General features: G+C 43.9%; 2 protein-coding genes and 1 non-coding gene across 4 annotated transcripts in view; all 3 read right to left on the bottom strand.

Moving 5' to 3' along the window:
* Positions 1–1921, bottom strand: part of LOC126531038 (uncharacterized) — a 46290-nt gene extending 44369 nt beyond the window's left edge. The window contains exons 1-2 of one of the 2 annotated variants that reach the window (XM_050178418.3): positions 1567–1921; positions 946–1042 (exon numbers count right to left, since the gene is read on the bottom strand). In XM_050178418.3, coding sequence (XP_050034375.1) covers positions 946–1042; positions 1567–1627 — 158 coding nt within the window. In that variant the 5' untranslated portion in view covers positions 1628–1921. The remainder of the gene's footprint in view (positions 1–945; positions 1043–1566) is intronic. The other variant, XM_050178417.3, reaches the window with a different exon arrangement.
* A 2900-nt stretch (positions 1922–4821) lies between these two features.
* Positions 4822–5007, bottom strand: LOC126532591 (U2 spliceosomal RNA). Its single transcript, XR_007599830.1, has one exon. It is a non-coding gene; the product is annotated as a U2 spliceosomal RNA (small nuclear RNA).
* A 3446-nt stretch (positions 5008–8453) lies between these two features.
* The window catches only part of LOC126531026 (uncharacterized), a 76910-nt gene continuing 59528 nt past the window's right edge, over positions 8454–25835 (bottom strand). The window contains exons 4-5 of the mRNA XM_050178389.2: positions 9908–10159; positions 8454–9267 (exon numbers count right to left, since the gene is read on the bottom strand). Of these exons, the coding sequence (XP_050034346.1) occupies positions 9164–9267; positions 9908–10159 (356 nt within the window). The 3' untranslated portion in view covers positions 8454–9163. The remainder of the gene's footprint in view (positions 9268–9907; positions 10160–25835) is intronic.

The raw sequence follows: 25835 nt of genomic DNA, 5'->3' as shown, positions 1-25835 counted from the left end.
TTGCTATTTGGTTCTTGTGTTAGAACATTTCTGTATCTAGCAGATGGAAAGAAACAGCAGCAACATTCAACAACAAATGAAACCAATGTATGTTACAAAATACAATTTTTATTTGGAAACTGAGAACAGTGCCTCAACAGAAAAAAACTAGGACTCACAACCACGCATGCAGATGTATGCAATGTCAAGCTTTTAGCTCTAAATATGGCCATGCAGTGCAAGAGAACTTGTGCCAACTTACTTATGAAAGCATAATAGTGAACATACTTAAAACCAAATGAACACTCCACTGAGTCGAGAGACAGCATATCTTGCTATGTAATTTCCACTATAGGCATATCAAGGCATCCATGCTAAAATAAAGTAGAGGTTTTGTTTGAAAGGGTGCAACATTTATGCAGGAACTCAATTGTAGTGGCGTTGAAATAGAGGCAGCAAAGAAGCTTGGTATGCTCAAGTTAGCGATTTCTATGAAGTAGTGTACCTAAACTGGCAGCTTTGTAAGTTCATATCAGCTAAACAGCATCTTACAAGCAAGAAGCAAAGACAAGCAATGGCTAAGCCCTTAAAATAACGCAAAAAGCAAGCAGTCTGATGTCTCTCTGCGTATAATTATGTGTGTTTTTTTTGTGGCAGAATGTCATTTGAGTGCCACAGGGAGTGCCAGTAGGATTTGCCTGTCTTCATATTGAACACATTACCAGAGTTTTGCATTTGAAACAGGTATTTGGAACAGGAACACATATTCTCGTTAAACTGCCATCCAATGGGACACATGTACTTTGCGTGTTTGCGCAGCAGTGGGGCACAGTTATCTGCTTAACTTCATTTATGTAGAGTCCACTTTATTTTGTAGTCTCTTACATACGGCATTAATATAACGACAGAGCTTACACAGGGGGCCACAAGTGTGCGTATAAGTCAATGACGTTTGGGAGCACTTACACTCTAAGGGTTGTGAAGGAGGCCCCTATTGTTGGCGACGTCGTGCTCACAAATTTCTTTTGAGAATATCTTGTAATGATGCTCGTTTTACCAACCCCTGAAAACCAAGAAAAACATATCCAATTTGAGAATCGTTCATGTCATGTAAAAAAATAATACACAGTATATGGAGGGAACATTTAGAGTTGTGTTACATTCAAACGGTTTCGATGTGTTTCACTTAACTTTAAACTTCAACTTCAAAAGTTTACAGAACAGACATAGCAATGTATCCGCAAATCCGTATTTTCAATATTAGTGAAGTCGTTCGTGCTTGAGTCATTTAATTTTTACCAACTGTTACGCGCATGCACGCACGCGCGCACAAACACACACACGCCCGAACAATGAAGCACACCGCTTTCGCGCTACTGACGAAAGGCTGTTCATCCTGGCATCGCGGTACATGCCCTCGCGAACTTTTGCAGATGCCCGTATGAATAATGTAAGCGTAAGCCCTTACAAATCGATCACTAAGCACGCGCACCGACAAAGCAAACTCACCGCGCAACAACCGAAACAAAGGAGCTAAAAGCTGTGAAAGCGCCACAGTAGCTATCGGAGAAATGAAATGAAACTGACCTAGCGCTCCAAGTAAAACAACTTTCGCGTCGACTACCTTCGGTTCTTCGGCGGTTGTCATTTTCGCACTGCACAAGAAACCCGGCCTGTTTAGGATATCATTTCTCGGGCACCACTGCTGCGCTATGCGTTTCGCCTTGTCGCGACGACAACACCGCAGTATGCAGAACAGCAAGAACAAATACACACGCAGCGCTTACAGTCACACCCTCACTTCAACACGAGAGCGATTGGTGGCAACCAGGGCAACTGCCAAAGCAGCTGAGCCGGCTGAGCGGGAAGGGCAACGTTTTCTTTTTCTCTATTTTCGTCATAGTATAAGGTCTTTTTCGCTTCTTTTTTACCTCTCAGAGGGCTCAGTATGCCTGACTTTTAACGAATAAAGCCAAAACAAGCCTAGCAAACACGAAAAGAAACGTCAGCACTAAAAACAGTATTGACATAAAATAAGTCACTTTAAATAAAAAAGTCAAATTATAATTAGAGTGCATTATAGTTTTGATACTTTAGCAAGAACCGTAAGCTTGAGGGCAAGATACTGGCGCTTCAGTCGCTTGACAAATGGCGGGACATTCAAAAAACATTATTCCCCCGATATCTCAGCTAAATTAACCCGTAACTACGTGTAACGAACAGACGTCTAATTATATCTTCCGCTGCGCGAGCGCGCCTGATAAAGTTATATTAATGCCAGCGCTGGCAGTAGCCGTCTACGTACAAATAATGTGGCTGCGATCACGTCGTCGGTGATCTCCACGTGTCACTCGGACGTGGTACGGTTGCACACACGTGTATTCATTATGATCCCATGTTTCATACTTATGACGCATTGCGTACTCACTTCTGATCGACAGCTCATGGGTAGCTTCTATTTCGCACGACGTAACATGACCATCAGACACTATGCGCGGTATCTAGTTTCTTCGGTTTAACTGAAAATCAAGCCAGTTGGAGGCCCCAGTTCCTCTCAGATAATTTCTTCGCACCGAATCGACAGGTAAGCTTTGAGGGCACGACCGACGTTCCTACTAGCAATTCGATCACGGAGGGCGAAAGAAACGCGACAAGCATCCATGAACCCAACGTGAGAAATTGGAACAGTGGTGTCAGGCCATGAAAATATAGCAGCAGATTTCTGTTCGAGAAATCAGCAGCAATCAGTACATTCTTATGCTGACAGAAGTGGTATTTTAAACGAGATTCTTGAATGAATGAATGTGTGTTGTTTAGTGGCACAAGGGCCAGGTATGGCCAAAGAGCGTCAAGACAGGCTTAAACGAAATTCTTTCCGGCCCGGATCCAGTGTTTATTGTTAGTTCTGTAATGTGTGATCCGTGAAGCCAGTACCCCAATATAATATTAAACTGCAAAATTCATGGCGCAATGCATTGTTTGAAAAACAACACGGTGCACAGCTAATCTTGATACCATAACTACTGAAAGGACGTCTTGTTCCAACTTTCAAACCAACTTTAGAAAGGTCTCAGATGACTTCTGGTGCCTGAAGTTTCAAGTGTTTATTGTGTTTTAGACTATGCTTTAGCGAAAAAAATGAAAAACCAGATGAACATATTACTCCAAGTTCGTGTGCTGTAAAAGGCGATCGCAATTTATCAGTTATGTACAGAAAAAGTAGCAGGAGAAAAAAGCATAACATTTTGAAATAAACAGTAGGTTTCGCCAACGTTTTTTCTGGACAACGCCAAAAATCGATACATTCCGAAGCTTTATTATTGAATCACTACTAATTAAAGAAAGAACAGCAGGTCCACTGGTAAATCAGCACCTGTGACAACATTGGACTGGAAGTGTGACCACCAACAAGTTCCTTTAGTAACGTTCGGCATCCCTGATTCTGCCAATAAGAGCGCACTGAAAGTGCTACACTCCATGGCATGTCTGAAGGTGATAGCTGGTGACAAACTGACGTCACTACCCTTGGACGTTGGCGCGCCCGGTGGTCGAACGCACTTGCACCATACTGTGTATAGTTATTGCTGCAGCTTGTGTGGCTTCGCACTTGCTTGAATAGCGACATGTGCGTATCTGTGTGGAGACGCTTACGGTGAGTATCAATTGAGTGGGCTCGTGAATGGATCAGAGGAAAAATGGCTCTCGCATCTGGGAGCCCACTGACTCCAAACTTGTCGCAATCACTGGCTGGCAACATTAGACGTTATCCAAGCGTGTGCCGACTTTCAAGAAGACGAAAGTACGTATGCCAGGTCGGGTTTCGGAAAGCAAACCAAATAAATGACATGCTTTATGCGAACAACTTGCTGGATTGCGTTGTGTCTTACCTGCTTCACTTGGAACTTACCTGATGGTTCGTCCTTTATTGAGTTGCACGGCGTACTCGGACCTTCGAGCAGCGCTGGAAATATTTCGCACGCAACTAAGTCACTCGATCTTGCTATAATCTTCCTCCAGGACACTGACCTTGACCACTATAGCTATGGATGGATGGATGGATGTTGTGAGCATCCCCTTTGGAACTGGGCGGTGGCTTGCGCCACCAAGCTCTTGCGATTATACTGCCTAATGTCCTATCTAGGTTTAAAAAGAAAGAATGAAAAAACGCAATGAACTCCATGCACAACCAAATTTCCTGACCCCCTATTGTGAACTTTGCTTTTGTACGTCTCCGTTTTTTGTCGTTTCCGTACTTTTCTTCCACCAATCTTCCAATCGCCTCTTACTAATCTCTATTGTGGACATGTTTACTTTTCCCCTGCTCTCGCTGAACCCAAGGGTTTCAAGGAGGCCAGTGGTGCCTAAATTGACCGCTGGGCAGATGTCTTCACATTCTAATAAAACATTTCCCAAGCTTTGCAGCAGCAAGCACATGCTTCTTGTTCCTTCTTATATCTCGCTTTATAGGTGCGTGTTCTAAGGCATCCTGATCTCGCTTCGAAAATTAAAGAGCTTCCCTTTGAATTATCATAAATTGTTTCTTTTCTGATTTCAACTAATTGTAAACTTCGTGCACCCTCTGACGACAAACGAAATAACCTCTGCATCAGTTACATTGCGCAAGATATGCGTGCAAATGAGCTCACGTTAGTAACGCTTTGTTTGTTGCGATGCACACTGTTGCAACACTATGGAGCCGCAAACGTATTTTAGATGTTAAACTTTGGATATCCATTGAAGGACATCTCATAAATGTTTCTTTTTACAGCGAAGCTGCATATGGCTAGGTTCTTGAAAAACTTGCGTGCGTCTATCCAGCCGTGTAGATCGAGAATTTCTCCCCATAGGTGGGCCGATCTCGAAGATAGTGCAGTACCGGGCCGACCCGCGGCGGAGGTGAAGCAGGCTTTAAGTACTCCGCCAACTTGCAAAAGTAAGTCAAATATCTTAGGTGCAAATACAACCCGTGCCAGGTGTCCGGATTAGCTGATAAGAACAGATACTACACGTTGATCGACCCGAGCCGGCCATGTCTACGTTCGCACCGCCCTCTCTTTGTCGGCGTTTCCAAGCGCTTGCGTATCTCCTTTCCTTTCCTTCCGCTCTCCCGTGGTGGTGGTCCCGTAAGCGTGCTGCCCGCCAGGACCGCGAGGCGGAAAGAAATGCGAACCGTCCACGTGGCCCCGATCGCGCAAACTTGGAACGTTTCACCGGAGCAACGGCCAGGTTTCAGAGGGAGCTTGTGGGGAACCACTTTTGAGTGGCCTCTGCTGTGTGTGACCGCATGTGGTTTTTGAGTGATTGCACAACCCTTACTGCACTGCGGGACGTCGACCAACGCACGATCGCCTTGGCTACTGTGAAGCAGCATGTGCCCTCGGAGTGCGGTGAGGTGCGTGTCTTTTCTACGTGCCGGGATTCGTTAGTAAAATGTGTCGTGCCGCGTTTTGCAGCAACACGTGGGTATGCATAACCCCCGGTGCCTCAAACTCTTCCGAGGCTCAACATCGTGGAGGAGCGACTAGTCGGGCCTCGGCTTTCATTTATGTGCATACGGCGTTTGACGGACGGCAATTGACAGTTCGCCATTAAGGGGCTCACATAACTTCGCTGGCAATGCACCTTTACAGAGTGGAACGGCACTTATTTCTTTTTTCTCACAAGAGAACTTGTATAATGCCTCTTATGGTGTACACATTGCAAGTCAATGCGAAATATTATATATATATATATATATATATATATATATATATATCTTGTCCGACTTCGATTACTATCTTACGCATTTGTAACGTTGATAGCACTGCTCAATGTATCAAATTTCACTAAGCTTACCTCTTCATACTGTCTCGAAATGCACGCGACGTGTAGCTTGGACAATCCCAGGTAAAATCCGGACTGCGATATCAGCGAGATCGGTGTATAATTCACAGGAATTCCGGATATCGAAAAACAAAAACAAGAATAAAGCTTGTTGTTGCAGCTCGGTTAGTAACCGGAACTGTTCACGAATCAATCACACGGAAAATGGCGTGCACGAGACACATCTGTATACTCTGCGAAGAGCATCAGAAGCATCTGCAGCGAGAGTATTATGAGAGGGGAAAACAGAGAAGACACCTCTTGGGCAGTGGAATGGGAAGCTTACTATATTTTCGGAATCACTGACGTCCAAGGAAGATATCAAGATATCTTCGAAAAATGCGTGTTCTGAAAAGAAGGAGAGAGAGAGAGAGAGAGAGAGAGAGAGAGAGAGACAGAGAGAGAGAGAGGTTTTCTTGGCTTCATGGCCTTGACCACGGCAAACGTGTTTACCATACATCGGCAGACATGTCGATCATTTTGGTTTCGAGATCTCCGCAGGGGTCACGACCGGCGCATGATTTGGAACACCCACTATTAAGAAGTTCACAAACATAGTCTTTGTCCTGCTTTACATTTTAATCTATTCTCAGTGTCCTCGCGCACAGTACTGGAGAGATGACATTGCGGCACAATATTTTCTTCGGAGAGCACGTGATCGGACTTGGTGCTGTGATGCGTATGTCGACATCCGCCAGCCAGGGATATCAAGCACAGTTCGAGAGGCCAGCGTGTTCGAGGTGGTCGAGCTAAAGCGTGAGCGACTTTCCACGCATGTCACAGGAACACCATTCATAAAAACTAAAGTCTCGTGGGTTATTAACAACCGCCGTGTAAAGGAGGTCAATGTCTCACCCACCATGTCTATTAGTCTATTAGGGGAGTAGTACAAAACGCTTCGGAGCTACTTTGAATTACACGTACTTGATGAAAAGCGTGTCGAAATACACTCGTTCCCTTGTTCTAAAATTTCGGTTCTTCGCAGGCTTTCGTCTATTCCGTCGAGTTGCAACGTATTCACCTTTCGGGAAGATGAACGCCACTGTTGACTGGGTTCATTTGCAGGAAAATGGGGCTCATCGTGAAAAAAATCACCGGCAGGAGGAGGGCGATGGAAGTAGCAGCACGGTTATGCACATGCTGCCAAGACGAACATGATATATTGCTGAAGTCATGTTTCCGTGAGTATATGTTACTGCTGTACAACAATCTGCCATCAGCGTTAATAAAAAAGAGAGAGAGAGAGAGAGAGAGCAAAAAACAACAACATCGATATTTTGGAAGAGTTCTTTTTATACTGCCATGGAGGAAGAAATTTCACTGGGATGTTGCTCCGAGAAAGTACTGTCATTGAACTCTTGTCAAATAAGATGTTTATACCAGTGAAGTGTAGCCCTATAAAAACTCGTCATTATTCCTGGCTTCCTCAGTTTGCAGAAAACACGAGCTAAGGTCCGAATCACAGCTTTCTCTCTGGCCCAAGTGGAGCTTGCAGAGTGAACAACTTGCATGGTTGGCTGTTCTTGACGTACTATAGTTGAGACGAATAAGTTTTACAACGAAGCTGTTTATGGCTAGGCTTCCGTGCATTTTTTCTGTGCGTGTGCAAAATTCATGGGCCGATCCCTAAGATAGTACAGAGAGGGTAGGGTCCAAGCGCAATGGCACATACCCTTGTCGGCCACGGGTAGTCGGCTCCAGTAACTGTAGCGCGCCCTTGAATTACCCTTGTCACACCTGGGACCCAGGGAGGTCCCAGTCATGAAGGTAAGAACAGAGGTTTTATTTCAATGTTATTCAAAAAAGAAAAGAGTGTCAGACAAAACGAAAAGGGGCGGCGGTCCCGTCGTCCACACGAATCGAATCTTAGCCCAAAAGGCCGACCAGCGTCGGCCATGTCTACGTTCGCACCACCCTCTCTTTGTTGACAATAATGACAATAAATGTGTGCGCGTATCTTTCGTCACGATGATCCCCGATCAAGACAACCAATAAGGTCGCACCTTTCTTTCTGTCATTCTGTCACCTCTGTGTCGTGTGCTAAACAGCTTCGCTGGTCATCCACCTTCACAGAGTGGAATGGCTCATGATATTTTAATGTGCGTCGATCACATCAACCTTGATTCGTACCTTTTCTATGTGAAGTTTCTGCGCTACGTTCAAGAAGAAACCCTCGCCCCCCCCCCCCCCCCCCCCCACCCCCACGCCCGCACAGAAAAAAAAAGAAGAATGAGCCAGATGGTATCGCACGCTGAACCCGTTCTACATGTGACCCACTTCTCTGTATTGCGCGCTTGCAGTAAAGCAGAGACATACCATAGTACCAACCTATACTTGAATTCGGGAAGACGTATCCGGGAACGGCAGGGCTTATGGCGACATTTTGTGAAACTGAGATGATCTATAGTGCTTTATAGAACGTCCTTGCGTTGCACGACTCATCTCATCAAAAAAGAAAAGTTGCTTCTTGACAACACGCCGCTACTCGATAGGTTTCTTTCAAAAGTGGGTTTTAGCAGCAACACTTCTACGGGCATTGACTGAAAAGTGTCAAATGTGGCTTCATTTTTCAATCAAGACGACAACTTGCTTCTTTCTTGTCGCGCGTCTGCGCTACAGTGGTATCCGCGCCTTATTCTGTTGTATAAGTTTACGCTAGAACGGCTCCCCTGTGCTGAAGCTTTCCTTGGCTTAAAAGGTTAGGCATAGGAAACATGGACACGAGACGAAAGAAAAGGACAGCGCAGACGCCGTTTCCGTGTTTTCTACGCCTAACATTTCAAAGCACAAATGATTAACTACTAGCGGGGCTTTCTGTCGTTTCAAGCTTTCTCATCACAATCACACAAAGTCTGCAAGCAGAGAAAAACTACAGCTCCGAAGAAATCCTTTCAGGGTCCCCTTTTGAGCCTGGCTCGAAAGCTCACTGCGTAGCATTTTTTTTTTGTTATTTCAATGTGACCACTAGTGGACATAGGGCAGAGACGTCGCTCTTCAATGCACACACAGGAGCACTGCATTCCTAACAACGAAACTGGTGAAGAGGTTAACAGGCGAAGAGGTTTCTTCAGTCTACTTCCTCGGCGTCCGCTATAGTGTACTCGTCTAAGTACTCGAACACGCACGTGAAATGGGCACGGTGCATATGCACACGGACACTGCTGGCGTTCTCGGAGTGGAGCCGCTCTTCGAAGTGAGCGATTGAGAGCGAAGCCGCTCATTCGAGGCGCACACTTCCCTCCTACGGTTATATGCGCCGTGCCTTCGAGCAGGTTGTCAACACTACCATCTTCGCCGCAACGGCAAACAAGAGCCACGGGTGCTACGTCGAAGAGGACGTCAAGTGGAGACACAGGATCGCAGGCAGTGTTGTCATGATGGCAGTGAGCAATGTGTTCCATCCTACTTTGGCTTGGCCATTGATTTCTGAAAAGAAAGAAAGAGGGACAAATGCGATGTTTTATATTAAGATCGAAACAAATCTTTACTACTAATAATTAGTTATAAAGAAAAGTACATGCAGGCAGGAACTCATAACTCCTCTCGAAGTTGGGGGAGGGTTACTATGCTGTTTTTCATGACGATGCTTCGCAATATTAAAACTTCACTGAAAACCCGATACTCATAATGTCTCGCAGAAAAGTTGAAATCACTTTCGTAGAGCGGGGAGCACAGGCGGCACTAGTATACGGTCCAAGCCCATGTCGTAGCACAAAGTGCGATCTGAATTAAGAGAGTGGGCCTGTTAGGAGGCCTAGATCGCAAGTAGGAAAAAAAAATTGTTGGTACATGAAACAGAGGAAGATGGAGAACTGGCGCTTAAAGAGGTTGGTTTTTTTGCATATTCTCTTGCCTATACACTGTAAAATAATTTACACCCTAAAAAGTGAAAAGGGTTGTAAATGTGTCTATAACTCACACCCTTAGGGTCTCAATTATACAGATAACACCCTAGTGGCGTGAGTTATGGACACATTTACACCCTTTTTCACTTTTAAGGGTGTAAATTATTTTTACAGTGTACATACGGTGTAAACGCTAAGACATTTAAGAGGTCGGAACGCACCACAGATGATGTTCTTGAAGGGCCTCCCAGCCCCGGGAGCCTGCTGCGGGCCCGAGGACGTCACCAGAGGTCTCGGCACGACCCAGGAGCCGTTGCGGCACACCAGCTCCCGGGGTCCCCGCAGCTCGAACCCTTCGAGGCAGTAGTAGCGCGTCACGGATCCCTCGGACGGAGTGCGCCAGCATGTATCCTCGCCGCTCACGTTGTAGAAGCCGTTCACGATCTCTGGAGGTTCGGGCGGGCATCCGGCGTCTGCATGCGGCGTGGGAAACACTTTTATGCGCCCTGGATTTGGAAGGCTGGGCGCGCGGCAATAATCATATTGTAAGGGACCGCTTCATTTCAGCCGAGCTCGTGCTACTACCGCGAGCATGAAGCTGTGCTGCTGGTGATGATATATATATATATATATATATATATATATATATTGTAACAGATACGAAAGGCACGGACAAGAAGAGAACAAAGAGAAGACGAAGAGAACGAGGAGTTTGAGAGGCCGGGCTGCGCTGCGATCATGCTACGACCATCGTCCATCCCGTATAAATAAAACCATTTCTTCGCACAAACAGGAAGCACAAACAGTGAGCACAAACAGAACAGGCTAGCCATTAGACTGAACAGCAAGTCATCGAAACGGTCACTCAAGGATAGGTGTTTTTTTCTTTTATTTTACGTGTAGCAGAATAGGAAGGTACGCCACTTTAGGCTCGGCTACCCCGAATTTACAAATACACTACTCAGTCATAATGAGTAAGGAAAAAAATAACTGAATGAAGAAAATTTCAACGCGCATACACACACGTGCGAGTCACAAGCATGACCACAAAACGTGCTCGCCCGTTAAACAGGTGGAGCTATCAATAAACGGTGTCGTGCCTAATTTATAAATTTTAAATGTAGAAAAATGAAAAGGTACGCCCATTTAGAGCCGGCTATCCCAAAAGCGTTACTCAGGCAAGATTTAAAAAAAAAAAGAAAGAAAGTACTGCACACACGGACACAAGTCACAAGCACACAAACAGCGTCACTATGGGCAACATCGCCGTAAGGAGCTGTACAGCAACAGCCAAAAAAAGTTAATTTGAGAGAATCAATGGCCCCGTATAGCGCGTATACCGTATTCCTCACTTATGCATGCTAAAGACACTGCTAACGATCACCTGAAATTTTCATTTCGATTATATTCATATACATAGCGGTTACATGGCGTGCCATTTTTCTGAATTATTTATTTTGCCAGTACAAATCTCTTGTTTTCCTCATGGGGAGAGAGCAATCAATCTTGACGGAAGCAGTAACTGCACCAGCATGTGATACGGCCGTACATTGGCATTTGTCGTATGTTTTGGGTCTGTACATGGCATGCAGACTTAACATCTGCCGCTTCATACTACCTCGTATTGCTTAACCGCTGTACGCGAGGCCAAATGATCAAGAGATGCACACATCTCGAACGTATAGGATGCATAAACAGCATGTTCCTTTTGTTTTTTATTATGCGAATTTCCCGTCGTGTCCCCGCTGTCTGTATGCGTACGGTTCGTTATTTTTACATATCTAAGCAGGCGGCATCGGAAGCAGGGCCACGTAGTCTGCACGAATGTGGCACACACCTTTAAAGCTGGTTTCTCCACAATATAAGACAATATGAGGAGCAGCCCGCTTCGCTATATAACCGGCGGCATAAGGAGCTTGCCTTCTGTCTAATCGAAAATAAATTGAATAAAATTAAACTCCGGAAGAAGCACATAATCGGTGTTAGAGGAAAAATTTACTACTGCAACTAATTAACGTGCAGTTAGTGCCCAGAAATGTTAGTGAAAACCGTTACTAGAGCACCATTCATGCTTGTATATCAGTATTGCAAAACAAAAAGAAAAATTTTAAAGACAACAGCGCGTATGTTGACAGGGACTAGGAGGGAGACACGACACGGACAAGCGCTGTCCGTGTCGTGTCTCCCTCCTAGTCCCTGCCAAAATATGCGCTGTTCTGCTTAAGATGGCTTACCAATTGCAATTGGTAACTCGCCCAAACGGCCGTTTAAAAGAACAACATTGCAAATGAGTCGGCGTCAGAGTTTCCAGCTTGCAGTTTTGTCGTTGCCACTGCGGCTGTCGCAACAACAGCCCCGAGTGAAGTCAGTTCGAATACTTTAAATAACGTTGCGAAAAGCAAGTCGTCTGACTAACAGCAATAATTTATGTCGTTACGTTACGATACAGTGGTCACATACAATGAAAGACTCTAGCATTGCACGCCATTGCCCACGAGTCAGAAAGCTCAGTGACAAATTTTTTAAAAACTTATTCCTTTTCTTTTGCGCCTCTGTCCTTCTGTCTTTCTCTCCCCAATGCCCTTACCCACGCACAGTAGAATGTTAGCGATGTCTATACTCCGGCTGAAATCTCTGCCTTTCATTGCAGGGTTCTCTCTCTTTCACGAGAGTTTCCTCTCCGAGGACACAAAATGTTCTACCCCACATTTTTTTAGCGTGGATAAATTACATTATACGGTTGTTTCGGGAAACCTCCGTTGTCGTACTAAGTCTCTCCATCGCGTCTAAAACCCAGGCGCAAGCGAATGGGGGCGAACCCGATTTTTTAGAAAGCGTTAAATGTACCGAATAACGGCAGTGTCGGTTGCATGCGTGAACACAAGATGCAGGCGTGATCGAGCAGAAGATTGAGCGAGTTGATGGGCTTTCCAGTGGCTCAGCGCACCCAATGATCTCGCGAAAGCTATGCAACCCGTTACTTCAAATGTACTCTGCATCATTGCTTCCGCCAAGCATTGTGGAAGTGGCGCCCGAAAGTAGCTTCGCACCATTGCAGTGCAACGAAGTCGAACAGTGTCTAAAAGTGGGTGCCCCTGAACTGGCGGGCTGCGTTTCTCAAATGGCTTCCACGAGGAGAATCCTGAAAAGACCCTGGTTCCAGTTTAGCCCGGCGTGAGGTAGTTTGAAGACATTTGTAGGACTGCTGCCCGAAAACTGCAAGTGCCACTTTGTGATAGGGGGCAGCTTGTTAAATTAATGCTATGGCTGTTACATTGTGGAAAAGTCAACTACATGTAGAACGAATGAGGCTCAACCCATGTGTCGAATTCCTTGTAATCCTTTGTCACCTTGTCACCGTGTCCACCATTCCGCCAAACCGGCGCACTGAGCTGAAGCTTTCTGCGAGACAGAACCCGTGCAGCACGAAGTGTGTTACCCCGAAGCGGGGCTGTTTATTATAATCATTAGTCGCTGAACATATTCGTGTCACGTGTATGTAGTACACTTGCTTCAGAGACAGCAGCACCAGGCTAGAGAGCGATATATATACTATATATGAATGCCATTTTCACAGGCGGAGGTCCTTGTACCAAGGCCACATGCGCTGCGGACGCAGCGAATCTGTTCGACCGTTCCCGGACTCCGCGCACCTTCACATGTGCGCTGCTGGTGCTCTTTCTCTCACGGTCTTCTTTCTTTTCTCATTCCTCCCGTGCAGGGTAGCAAACAGGACGTGCCTCCCCCTCTCCCACTCATGGTTACCGTCCCTACGTTTCCTTTCTTCAGTTTCTAACCCTTTCCTTGACGAGAACATGCTACACATCCGCGACGCCAAGTGACATCGCCTGTCCGAATTAACCACATCCGAGTGTTATGTGAATATTCGGTCGGCGTCTAAAAGTTTAAATAAAGGGCGCGACATCATCGAGAAGGCCTAATATCTGCACAGCCCGGACACGCAGCTAGGTTTTCAGTGGCTGTACTAGAACGTATACGTGGCCAACGCAGTGTTGTAACTGTTTTACTGGCTGCCGTCATAGACTCCGTAGGTTTAGTCAGCATCTCCGCCAAGCCCGCGCGCCCCGTAAACTTTCAACGCCGACTGCACGCCTGCGGCCTACGCGTGATACCTTCTCGACTGCTCGCTTCACGCGCGAAAGGCGATTCGCGGGTATTAATTTCCACGTTCTATATACAGCGCAGCTGCGGTCTGGGCAAGGCTCGGTGCATCACGCGCTCAGACAAGTGGTGGAACAAGGAGATGGTCCACGTCACTCTGAAAAACGCCTCAGCGCCCGTCCGGCCGGTATACAGGGTGTTTCAGCGAACACTTTCGAAAATTCTTAAACGTTGCATATGGCAGATAGCGCAACTCTAGTTCATGCAGTGCTCTACTGGACGCTATACTTGCACAAACAATTGAAATGCATAATCGACTAATCAACAAGCAATCACTAATTCACTTTTTAACTAATTATATTATGGCCGATATTGCAATTTACAAATTCTAGCCGTGGAGTTCGCGAGGCGGACTCACTTGGAACGAATTCTCAGGACGACATCAGTTGCGAGATGTTAATTCCCGAACTTTGCGGAGAAATGCATTGGCGTTCCAGTTATTTTTGTGCTCGGACGCACAAAACGACGCTCTGTTAAGAAAGTAACTGGAACGCCAATACATTTCTCCGCAAAGCTCAGGAACTAATACTTCGAAACTGGCGTCATCCCAAGAATTCGTTCCACGTGGTACCACCTCGCGAACTCCACGGCTAGAATTTGTGAATTGCAATATTAGCCATAACGTAAGCAGGTAAAAAAAATCATTAGTTATTTTTTGTTAATTAGTCGGTTATGCATTTTAATTTTGTGTGCAAGTAATGACCGCCTCTTCGAGTAGACTAGCCCGTGAACTAGAATTGTGCTGTCCACCACAAGCAACCTTTTAAAAAAAATTGAGGGGTGTTCGCTGAAACACCCGATATATGCAAGCTCTCGGCCTAAGTGCAAAGAGCTCGTTAGCAACGAAGCTGAGTGCTCGTGACGGAAAAGAACTAGCGGCTGCAAATCCTCAGTGCAGGAAGCTCTATCTCGAAGTCGAGTGTCTTTGTTTAGCGGTGGTTCTGCAGCGGGCAGCGCCTGATATCATTGAGCGTGCTTTGTCTTCAAACATCCGCCAAGCCAAAAAGTGACAAGGGCTAAACATAGAGCTTCGCAGGAGTTACTGGCAGTGTGTGGAAGATGCCTGTAAGAGATTTCCGTTGGCGATGCTAAAAAAAGAACGGGTTAAAAGGTCAGTATACTGAAGAATATTAACTAGGGTTGCACCATAGCAAGGTTTTTTTTTTAGTCGTATCGATTAAGAACACTTGAGAAAAACGACCTTCCAATATTTCCAGCTTCTAAAAAAAAAGTGAAATTAAAGGTTCCGTGGAGTCTGTTCGGCAACAAAAGGTTCGTTATCTGTTATATGTGATTCCATTAACAACTGTATATAGACGTCAGGTTAACTGAGAAGTTTGTAAATGAGAAACAAAGGAACTTACGATCATATCATGGTGCACGATGACAATGTCAGTAATGAATAAAAGGAAGAACACGTCCCAGAGCTTAGTGCTAGTTGTACAATCTAAGGTCAATACTACAGCACCTCACATATTATTAAAGGCATCCAATCATGGTAAGATTGGCCAAATAATCGCTTTGTCTAAATAGCGACAGCGAATTCAAAGGCTGCCTAAGGCGAGACATGCTTTCACAACGGCTGAGAGCTATCGCGTATAAGTGACCTATTCCGTGCGCTGGTTCAGGAGCTAGATAGTCCGCCCAACAACCACGGTTCACCTGCATGAAAATCATTCAGATGAGTCGTTCTCCGCGTGGATTGTAAGAACTGTTGTTGCAATTTGTAGAAATACGGTCGAAACAAATATTCGAAAACTTGGAATAGTGAATTGTCGAATCGAATACCAAGGACTATTCGATTCGCATTGGAAGTTTATAGTATTCGAACGCCCCACATATTAGGTCCAAGCTGTATTATTCTCTCTCTCTCAAGCTGCATTAGTAAATTATGCTTCCGCAATAGCAAAGCGGCCACTCTTAGCGCTACAGGAGGCTTGGTAAGCCACAAAAGATGCATGCAAAATCGAAAGACGCGTGGCGACGTCGCCCTGAAGCCCCCGCGCAAGTTCGTCGTGACGTCATGGGTTTCGACAGCGGCTACTCAGGAGACAAATATCTCGAAATGCGGGACGTCACACCGACGTGCCGGCGCTGAGGTATGAGCATGAAATTGAAAAAAAAGGAGAGAAATAAAAAGGGAATGAGTTGGTATTTCACTTTCCCTAGTAATGATGAACTATTTTCCTCCAAATGAACGAAACTAGACTTATGCAAGAGGAATTCGCCAAATTGTTGCTCATTGGTGTTCCTTTAAAGCTTTACATCATGAAAAAATTGTGTGAACTATACGGGAAGGGGAGGACGGGATCAAACTGTCGTTGATTCGGACTCGCGCTTTTATTGGTTGGGTTCCAATGCTTGCCGTAGACGGCTAGGAGAACGGCTGAATAAACGGCTAAGGTAATAGCGGCCATCTTAAGTATCGAGCATGTCAGTGGTCGCAGGCAAAAATATCTGCTTTCTAACGAAACGCCACACTAACTCTCCAAATTCTGATGAATCCGGCAAGAGGGACAGCTTTGCGAAGACATAACTGACGTTAAAAAAAAAAGAAAAAAAAAAACAACCCAGGGTACTTTGTTGCCTGACCAATATGACGGCTTAGCGAAATTAATGCTTGGAAACTTGACGGAAAGTCACGCTTTCTTACGAGCTATAGCGTAAGCTATAGCATACGTTGCGTTTTTCACAGGTTCGCACACTCAATGCGTTAGAATGCCGCGACCATATGTGCTTTTCTTGGCCTTATCTTTCGACGCGAGGTATCAAGTCGGAGACATGTATTCCAAACGCGTTCCCTTACCTGGGCTCAAAGCTGTCTTCTTAAGTTAAACTAGACTGTCTTCAATGCTGGCCACAATGGGAACACACTCATTTTTAGGCAATTAGACACTTTCGTAAAACGGATGGGGATACGATAGGGCACAACTGTTTGTTCCCCAGGTTCCGTTTCATCCTAATGTGGCACCGCAGCGGATTATCTACAAGGCGTGCTCTGGTGCTCCAGACAGCGCTCAAGACTGTCCTCGCGGGAAGACATGCGCTCGCTCGCACAATAGCATGCCTGATTGACACAGGTTAGATGAATTTCCCATTCCTGACTGAATGCAGTTGCTTTTGCACTCTAACTTAGCACTTTAATCTAAGTTAAAGCGCAATTTACGACAACCTCTCCCAAAAGCAAGGGCACGGGCTTAGAACGCTGAAAAACCGTCGCAAATTATTTCTGTGAGGCTGGTATAACTCCGGGATGGGCAATATGTCCGCGTCGGCGCCTGTATAGGCTCGAAACACGCTCAACGTGATTGCCTCTCGAGAGAGCGGTTTGTTGAGGAATGAACGTAGCTGTCGGGCTCGGGAGAGAAATGAGTGATGTCGGTCGAAACCTGTCGTCTGGGAGCGAGCGCAGATGGAGTGGGATAGCGCCACCTTCTGGCCTTAACGAGCGCGCCTGACGGTGTGCCCTCATTCGATCCGCTGCTGCCCGGCCGACCCTACAGCCAAAAGGGAGCCGGCTGCTGCGACCGCGTGGGCGTGGACGACGGTTTTCTCGACGGTCCTGCGCGTTTCCCCGATTGCTTTTCATTGTGGTGTGCGTTTGCACCGTTCGATGGGTGCACTGACATTTCTCAAACCACACTCAAGGACGTCTACTTCGGTCGTGCTCATTTTTTGTTCTTTCTGTGACCATGCGGGGACATTTTGGTCGATGCATTCTCGACTGAAGTGCCGTTGAAACGATATATTTTGTGAAAACAAACAAACAAACAAACAAACAAGCCTGCCCATCCATCCACTATCTATCTATCTATCTATCTATCTATCTATCTATCTATCTATCTATCTATCTATCTATCTATCTATCTATCTATCTATCTATCTATCTATCTATCTATCTATCTATCTATCTATCTATCTATCTATCTATCTATCTATCTATCTATCTATCTATCTATCTATCTATCTATCTATCTATCTATCTATCTATCTATCTATCTATCTATCTATCTATCTATCTATCTATCTATCTATCTATCTATCTATCTATCTATCTATCTATCTATCTATCTATCTATCTATCTATCTATCTATCTATCTATCTATCTATCTATCTATCTATCTATCTATCTATCTATCTATCTATCTATCTATCTATCTATCTATCTATCTATCTATCTATCTATCTATCTATCTATCTATCTATCTAAGCAATAATAAATTAACAAAACAAATCAACCAATACAAAGTAAAAATAAAAATAAAACAGTGTCGTGGTGAAAAACGGAAAAGAAGAAACCTCAAGGTCATGCTTCGCGCTCTGGCCGAAATATATATATATATATATATATATATATATATATATATATATATATATATATATATATATATATATATATATATATATATATATATAAATATTCTGTTCATCTCACACCACCCCTCACGTTCGATTGTGGCCGCCACTTCCGTTCGCGAAGTCTATATATCGTCTCGACTTTTGTTTTCAGAAGAAACTCTGTGTGTTTGTTGTTCATGATATTATATTTGCTTCCCTAGCAGGTTCTGATGGTGATTATGAACTGTAGCTATGCCCTTTGCATCGGGAAGGCATTTGTAATTGCACTAACCAATGAAACTTAAAAAAAGAAACGATAAAGAAAAGGAAAAAAAAAAAGAGAAAGAAAAGGAAGGAAAAGGGCAGAAAACATAATCTGCGACTGATTGTCAGCAGCCGATCGCGACAGCACTCAGATCCGTCTCTGGATGGATGGATGCTATGAGCGTCCCCTTTGGAACGGGGTAGTGGGTTGCGCCACCCAGCTCTTGTTATTATATTGCATAATTTCCTACCTATGTCAAAAAAGAAAAAAAGAAAATAGGAAAAAATAAACTGCGATGAATTTCCATTAGCAAACTTTCTTAACCCCCATTGCGAACTTCTTTTTTGTACACCTCCGTTTTTTCGTCGTTTCTCTACTTCCACCAATCATCCAATCTCCTCTTATTAATCTCTATTGCGGGCATGTTTACTTTCCCCCCGGCTTTCTCTGAACACAAAGGTTTCAAGGAGGCCAGAGGTGCCTAAATCAACCAATGGGCAGATATCTATCTTCACATTCTAATAAAACATGCTCCATCATTTCCCTAGCTTTGCCCCAGTAAGCATATACTTCTTCTTCCTTGTATTTCGCTTTATAAGTGCGTGTTCTAAGGCTTCTTGACCTCGTTTAGAAAAGTAAAGAGCTTCCCTTTGAGTTATCATGAATTGTTTCTTTCCTGATTTCGTTTTTTTCTTCTTAAGTAGTTACTCGCAGCAGGTTTATTTTTCTTTGCCGCCACCCATGAGATTACCTTAGCCTCTCTGATTTTCCACTTGGCGTTCTTTGTTGCCATGTTGCTCACCATACAGGTCATACCCTTGCTGGTAAGCTTCCTAGTTTTTTTCCTCCATCTTGAATCAATGTTTTTGCTGTACAAATACCTGAACGCACTCCCAGCCCATTTATATTATTTTATATTCCTCAGTCATTCTTCATAATAAATTTTGCTGCGAGCTCTCCTCACTTCAACACTTGTCCAACCCATATCACCTTGCACAGCTTTATTTGTAGTCTTCCCGTGAGCGCCTAATGCGAAGCGTCGCACTGACCTTTGGTTTCCATCGAATCCTGATTGTAGCCCTTACTTCAAGCAAACAACCACATTTGCAAATTAAGTCCTGGAACCATTACGCCTTTCCACATACCCCGGAGCACCTCGTATCTATTCTATGCCCATAGCACCCTGTGTTTCATTATGGCCGCATTTCTCTTCCCCTTTACTACAATTGTTTTTTCCTGTGTTTCCATATATCTATTGCCTTCGTTTATCCATATACAAAGGTATTTATATTCTTTCACGCGAGTTATTTTCTGGCCCTGTATTATCACTGTCTGTTCACTGTTTTCGTTGAATAGCATAACATCTGCTTTTTAACGCTAAATTCAGACCTGAATTCTCGCCTTCCTGTTCACAGATATCGGACAGACGTTGTATATCCCTTTGCTTGTTAGCTAGCACACAACGTCGTCCGCATAAAATAAACCTGGAAGCTGCTGCTCTACTACTGTACTCGCCTGTTTGTGTGAGAGATTAAATCCGATATTACTTCCTTCTAGCGCCCTTTCCATTCTCACCATGCACATCTTAACCAGTAGTGGGGATAAAAGGCACCACTGCCTCATTCCCTTGTTGATATTAACTTTCTCATCCGTCCTCATCCCTTCCTATTCAACGCAACCGGTATTTTCTAAATAAATCTCTCTCAAAAGTTGTATACCAACGTCGTCTAAGCCTTCCCTTTCCAGAAAATCCCACAAAATCTTGCAGTCTACGTTGTCATACGCTCTTGTAATGTCTAAAAATGCCACATATAACGGTCTCCTTTCTACTCTGGATATTTCAAAAGATTGAGTAAGCACAAATAAGTTATCATCCAGACGCCTACCTATTCTGAAGCCATTCTGAAGTTCTCAGAAATTCCATTACTCTCTGCCCATGCTTGTAGCTTTAATTTCCTGCATTGCTAACCTGTATATTACCGATGCGATGGACAGCGGTCTATATGAGTGAATTCTATCTTTCTATAATTCATTCTACTTTGTCGCCAACTGTCTGGTATTTGTCTATCTTTTAGCCTTTTTGCTACTGCTTTCAAAGAGCTTGCTTAGTTTTTGCTCCTAGTTCATTAATCAGCCTAACGGAAACCCCGTCTAGCCCTGTGGCTGTGCTCTTTGGAATTTTCTCTTTGGCTTTCTTCCAGTGTTATGTGCGCCCTATACGGCTCCCTGAAATATTCGAACTGTACCATAGAGCCTTTCTTTTATGATCTACCCAATAGTTCAACGTCCTGTTTGCATGGCCGATATGTTAGATCGTCGTACACAAAACACGCCTGCCGCTTAAAGGTTGGGCAGTGTTAGTTGTTCGGTATACGATATAATTTGTAGCCCCGAACTTAAGTGTCCCGTACGTAGACTCATTGTTCTAGAGTTTTACTACAGGAATCATTTATATGCGCATTAATGCGGATGGACTGTACTTAGTGGGAGAGGAGAAGGCATTTACATGCTTTCCTTTTTTGACTCAGAGCCGTGACTACTGTTGCCTTGGCGAATACAAATCATTTGTCGAAACTTTCGCATCGGTTTGCGGCAGCCTTTTCTCCAGCCGTCCATTAATTCGCCACAAATGATGTATAATAACAGCCTGCGTCACATGCCTCAGTGGTAAACAGCGGATAATATATTTGTTTCTGTTTAGATTTGAAATTCCAGCGCGTCAGCGTGCTCGATATAATCTCGCAGCGGGGTGACATTTATTCTAACTTCGCAATTCAGTTATTTATTTCTATTTGATATTTCACGAAGCTGAATTGAAGAGAATACTACAGCTGTCTGCGTGCAGTCCCCAAATATTAGTCAGGAGCTAGGAGGCCAGAAAAGCGATTGCTGAATTGTTGAGTGCGCATAAGTCAATAGCAAATGAGTACAGACATCGGCGTTTCGATTCATCACCGCGCTGAGAGCTTATATAGGAGCGAAAAAAAGAAAAGAAAAAAAAATATGGTTTTGGCAAGTGTGCGTGAGGTACTTGCTCCCTAAGTCAAGACACCCTTTGTTAAAGCTTGCAGAATCATTTACGAGCCTCTCCCGTGGTTTATACGATGCGGCCCATTGCTTTGCTGTTTCTTGCGGCTGGTCGCAGTTTCGGCCTCGTAGTTGCGGCAGAGAGCAACGGAGTTACACTTGCGGTTGGCTTTATTGTTCCCATCGATCCATACTTAGTTCGCATCGACCGCATCGCTCTCAATCGATGTGGGAAAGCGTCAGTGCGCGCGCGCGTTTCGAGCTTTGCACTGAGTTATTGGGGGGTCCGCAGGGGAAAGGAGTTGTACTTCTTCGTGTTGTTGTTCCGTTCCACACGCACGCACACTTGCGAACTTGTGCAACGTTGGTAGCCTTTCGCTTTTGGAATCACTTCTGCATGCTGAAAGAATGATGATGTGGCCTCACCGCGAAATTTTGTATGTCTCATTTAGTGCGCCTACAGCTTGTCGTGGCCCGCCATGCTTTAGACGGTTTACATCGCCATTTACGTTCAGGAACGGTCGAGCAAGCTTTGCTGGAATGTTGCAGTATTTGAGCAGAAGTGAACGCGGGCGTAGTTGCCTTCTTTCTTTTTTTTTGTTGGGTCCTGAAGGGTGGCTCTTTGTTTACGTGTGTATTTGGATTTGATCATGAATCATGTTTTTCATGCGGTATTGAAAAACTGTGAGAACTCTTCTTTTTCTTTATTCTTATGTTTAAAGGGACCGTCTATGAAGTGTCCGTGGACATTAAAAGGCAGTTTTTTTCACTATCTACTCGTTATACTATAACAAATGTGATAAACATTATCTATTTGACATTAATTTCCTATTCTTTAATTGCATTGGACTGCCCTTCGTTCGGCTGCGACCTGCTGAAACCTTTCACTTCAGCAGTCATCATCCTTGATTCATTCACCAATTTACAGTTGTGGAGAAGCTAGAAACATATTGTACTTATTGCCAAACTTTACAATCAATCAATCAATCAATCAATCAATCAATCAATCAATCAATCAATCAATCAATCAATCAATCAATCAATCAATCAATCAATCAATCAATCAATCAATCAATCAATGTACTCTCCAAGGTCTTAGGTAGGGCCGCTGAAAATGGCAAGACGAAATAAGTCAGCGGCTGAGATTAGGGAAGGACCCAGGGAATGGAACCTTACACTAATCTTGCTTAATATAAGAAAGTATTTAAAGATTCGACGTCTGGTTATCAGAAACTTCGGATGATGAGCCGAGCCGAGATGCAGCGATAAAATAAAGAAATAAAGATAATATAAAATAAAAAGAACGGGCCTGGTGACTGACGCCATCCCTTTGTTCCAAAGGAGATGTTCATAGTATCTATCCCCATGTGCATTCCTATTTCTGTGCCTCTAATATATAGACTCTAGAGTTTGAAGTCCTCACGACGGCACAATCACTGTGGGTGGCTAAAGGTTGTAATGACGGCTACGCAGCGATTCAATCAATCAATCAATCAATCAATCAATCAATCAATCAATCAATCAATCAATCAATCAATCAATCAATCAATCAATCAATCAATCAATCAATCAATCAATCAATCAATCAATCAATCATTCTTTTTGACGAAATCAAATACAAGATGGGTATAAGTACACATTCGGAGGTACCGAAGTAACAACTGTCGGGGGACCTCCTAACAAGATATGAAAAGGGGATAGAAGGATCGTGGCAAACAGTGTCATGTTATATATTATACAATTTCTACATCAGCATGGGAAAAAAACGGTAAGAGAGAAAAAAAATTATAAAGAATATCGCAAGTATAATCCCACAGCTAAAAAGAAAGAAAATGAATTAAAGAAATCTCCAAAATAACTTGCAGAAATTCAAACGAAGATAAATGGCACGTAAAACTAGCAACGAGTAAAACTAAAACTGACTAATATTGACACTTCCGGTGGTTCTCGTGGCCATATCTTGAAAACGCTTTTCAAGCTATCATTAGTACTTTAAAGATGCCGTATTAAAGTTTTCTCAAGAAAAAAAAAAAATACAACGGATGCAGAGTTGTACCTGAACTATATGTAAAGCTACCCACAGCTGGGGGGGGGGGGGCGGTTATTACGTATACATTATGACGAGTTCGTTTGCATGCGCTCGTGTCGGTATCTACATTTTGAGGCTGTTCATTTTCACTCTCTCCGTTGCCCTTGATGAGCTGCTTTCTTTGTATAGCGAAGCTGTATATGGCTAGGGTTCCGTGCATTTTTGTTCCCCCGTGAACAAAAACTATCATCATCAATAGCTCATAACTACGTAAGCATTCATGCTCCCGTAAGCAAGCAAAAAATGCAATGGCTCATAGCGCCATAAGGCAGAGGCTACAAGCAATCAGCAAAGTGAAGTGAACAGTGCTTAAATTCTTTCTAATCACGCATACAACATACAGAACAGCATGTCGAAAACTGTCATCATCAATAGCTCATACCCCCGTGAGCAATGGCTTATACTCCCGTAAGAAAGCAAAAAAATGCAATGACGCATAGTCCCGTAAGGTTTATGGCTATTCACTTTGTGTGAATTAATTGCGATGACAGTACCCCTGTTGTCGTTGTCGGTGATTTCAATGTGGATGTGTCGGTACCGAAAAGGGAGCGGTTTACACATTCCGTGTTGCAGACATATCCCTTGCGATGCTACACCGGTCCCGCCCGACCAACCACCCAGCAACGTACGTGCATCAATCTGACATTATCAAAGGACGTGATTGCAGTTGCAAGTGAAACAATGACCACCGATCAAGACAATAAATGAGCTCGTACATTTGTTCAAAATTATGTGTCACCTATGTGCCGTGAGCTAAACAGCTTCCCTGGTCAACCACCATCACAGAGGAATCGCTCATGATTTTTATTGGTTAGGTTTTTATTTTTATTAGCGGACTCCCACCGTTAAAACAGCGCAAGCATATGGACAGAAAATAACAACCGTAACCATAAAATTGTGATATGCTCCAGGGAGAGCCGAATATATACTTACTCGCTTTAATTCCACTTCGGTGGCTTTAGGGTCAGATATTCACGAAAGACCGGGTTTAAGGGAATGTGTCCAGCTCGGGTCGTGCGTTAACGCGCCGTCATATGCATAAGGGTCGCGGCGTGCCACAATGGGAATTAATTTGTTGTTGATTAATCAATTCATACAGTTTCACACCCCGAAGCGACACGAAAAAACGCCGTAGCGGAGGCTTCGGGATTAATTTCGAATACTTGGGGTTCTTTAATGTCGCACATTAAACACAAACTGTTCTGTTTTGTTTTGTTCTGTTATACGTGAGTTGTTTTGGAGAGAATCAGGTAGAAAGTAAGTCTACTATTTGCCTACGTTATAAATAAATAAATAAATAAATAAATAAATAAATAAATAAATAAATAAATAAATAAATAAATAAATAAATAAATAAATAAATAAAACGGATAATGACGCTTATATAGATGGTAATGCCGCAACGGGGATTTCATATGCATTCGGAGAATATCATATGCCCTTTGCAGCCCACATCTATTTGATGCAGGACTTCTCCAAGTACTAAACGGTTTGGTAGGTCTAAACACTCATCTTAGTTGAAGTTTAGTCCTCAATACAGAGCATGAGTGCGTCACTTCACACATAACTGCACAGGACTACTTATCACAACCAGTGATTTAACTCTGTGTCCAACTAAAACATCTTTCATGTAATACCTTAAGCATTTTTCCGCCGTTGACTTGCTGACCACTTTACAATACCAAAAATGGGACGAGTGCTCTTTTTTTTTGCGTTTCGCATCCCATTAAAATGTGGCCTCGGCGGCCGGGAATCGAATTCGGGACCTCGCGCTCAGCAGTACTACACCATAGTCACTCTGCTCCCCACGGCAGGTATGCTGTGTTGCTGCCATTTAAATATTACACTGTGATAAGACGGGAGAGTAGGGTGCACCTTATAAACCGGCTATCTCAAATACTTTTCGTTGTTGAAGTAGCTCAGAGCACAGATAAAAAATAAGTTAGACAAACAAAAAGTAAAATAAAATGCAAACAAAGACAAAGCAATAAACACCCGAACACGCGCCCCCAATGACTAACATGCTTAACTGTTTACAACATGCCGTCGCCATACGCACCTGCCTTGCAGCACAAAAAAAGACATTCGCCATACTATAGTACATCGGAAGGAGTTTAAACAAGCTAAGTCATCCAAGGAGCGGCGTGAAGTAAACGGAACACTAAAAAAATCACAACGCAATGGTGAAAAATAAAGAAAGCGTTTAAAAAACACAGCGCAAGATACGTTTATAACAATTACAGTGTT

The sequence above is a fragment of the Dermacentor andersoni genome, chromosome 5 (genome assembly GCF_023375885.2).
Source record: "Dermacentor andersoni chromosome 5, qqDerAnde1_hic_scaffold, whole genome shotgun sequence".
NCBI classification, from domain to species: Eukaryota; Metazoa; Arthropoda; class Arachnida; order Ixodida; family Ixodidae; genus Dermacentor; species Dermacentor andersoni.
This window is presented reverse-complemented; position numbering and strand designations above follow the sequence as displayed.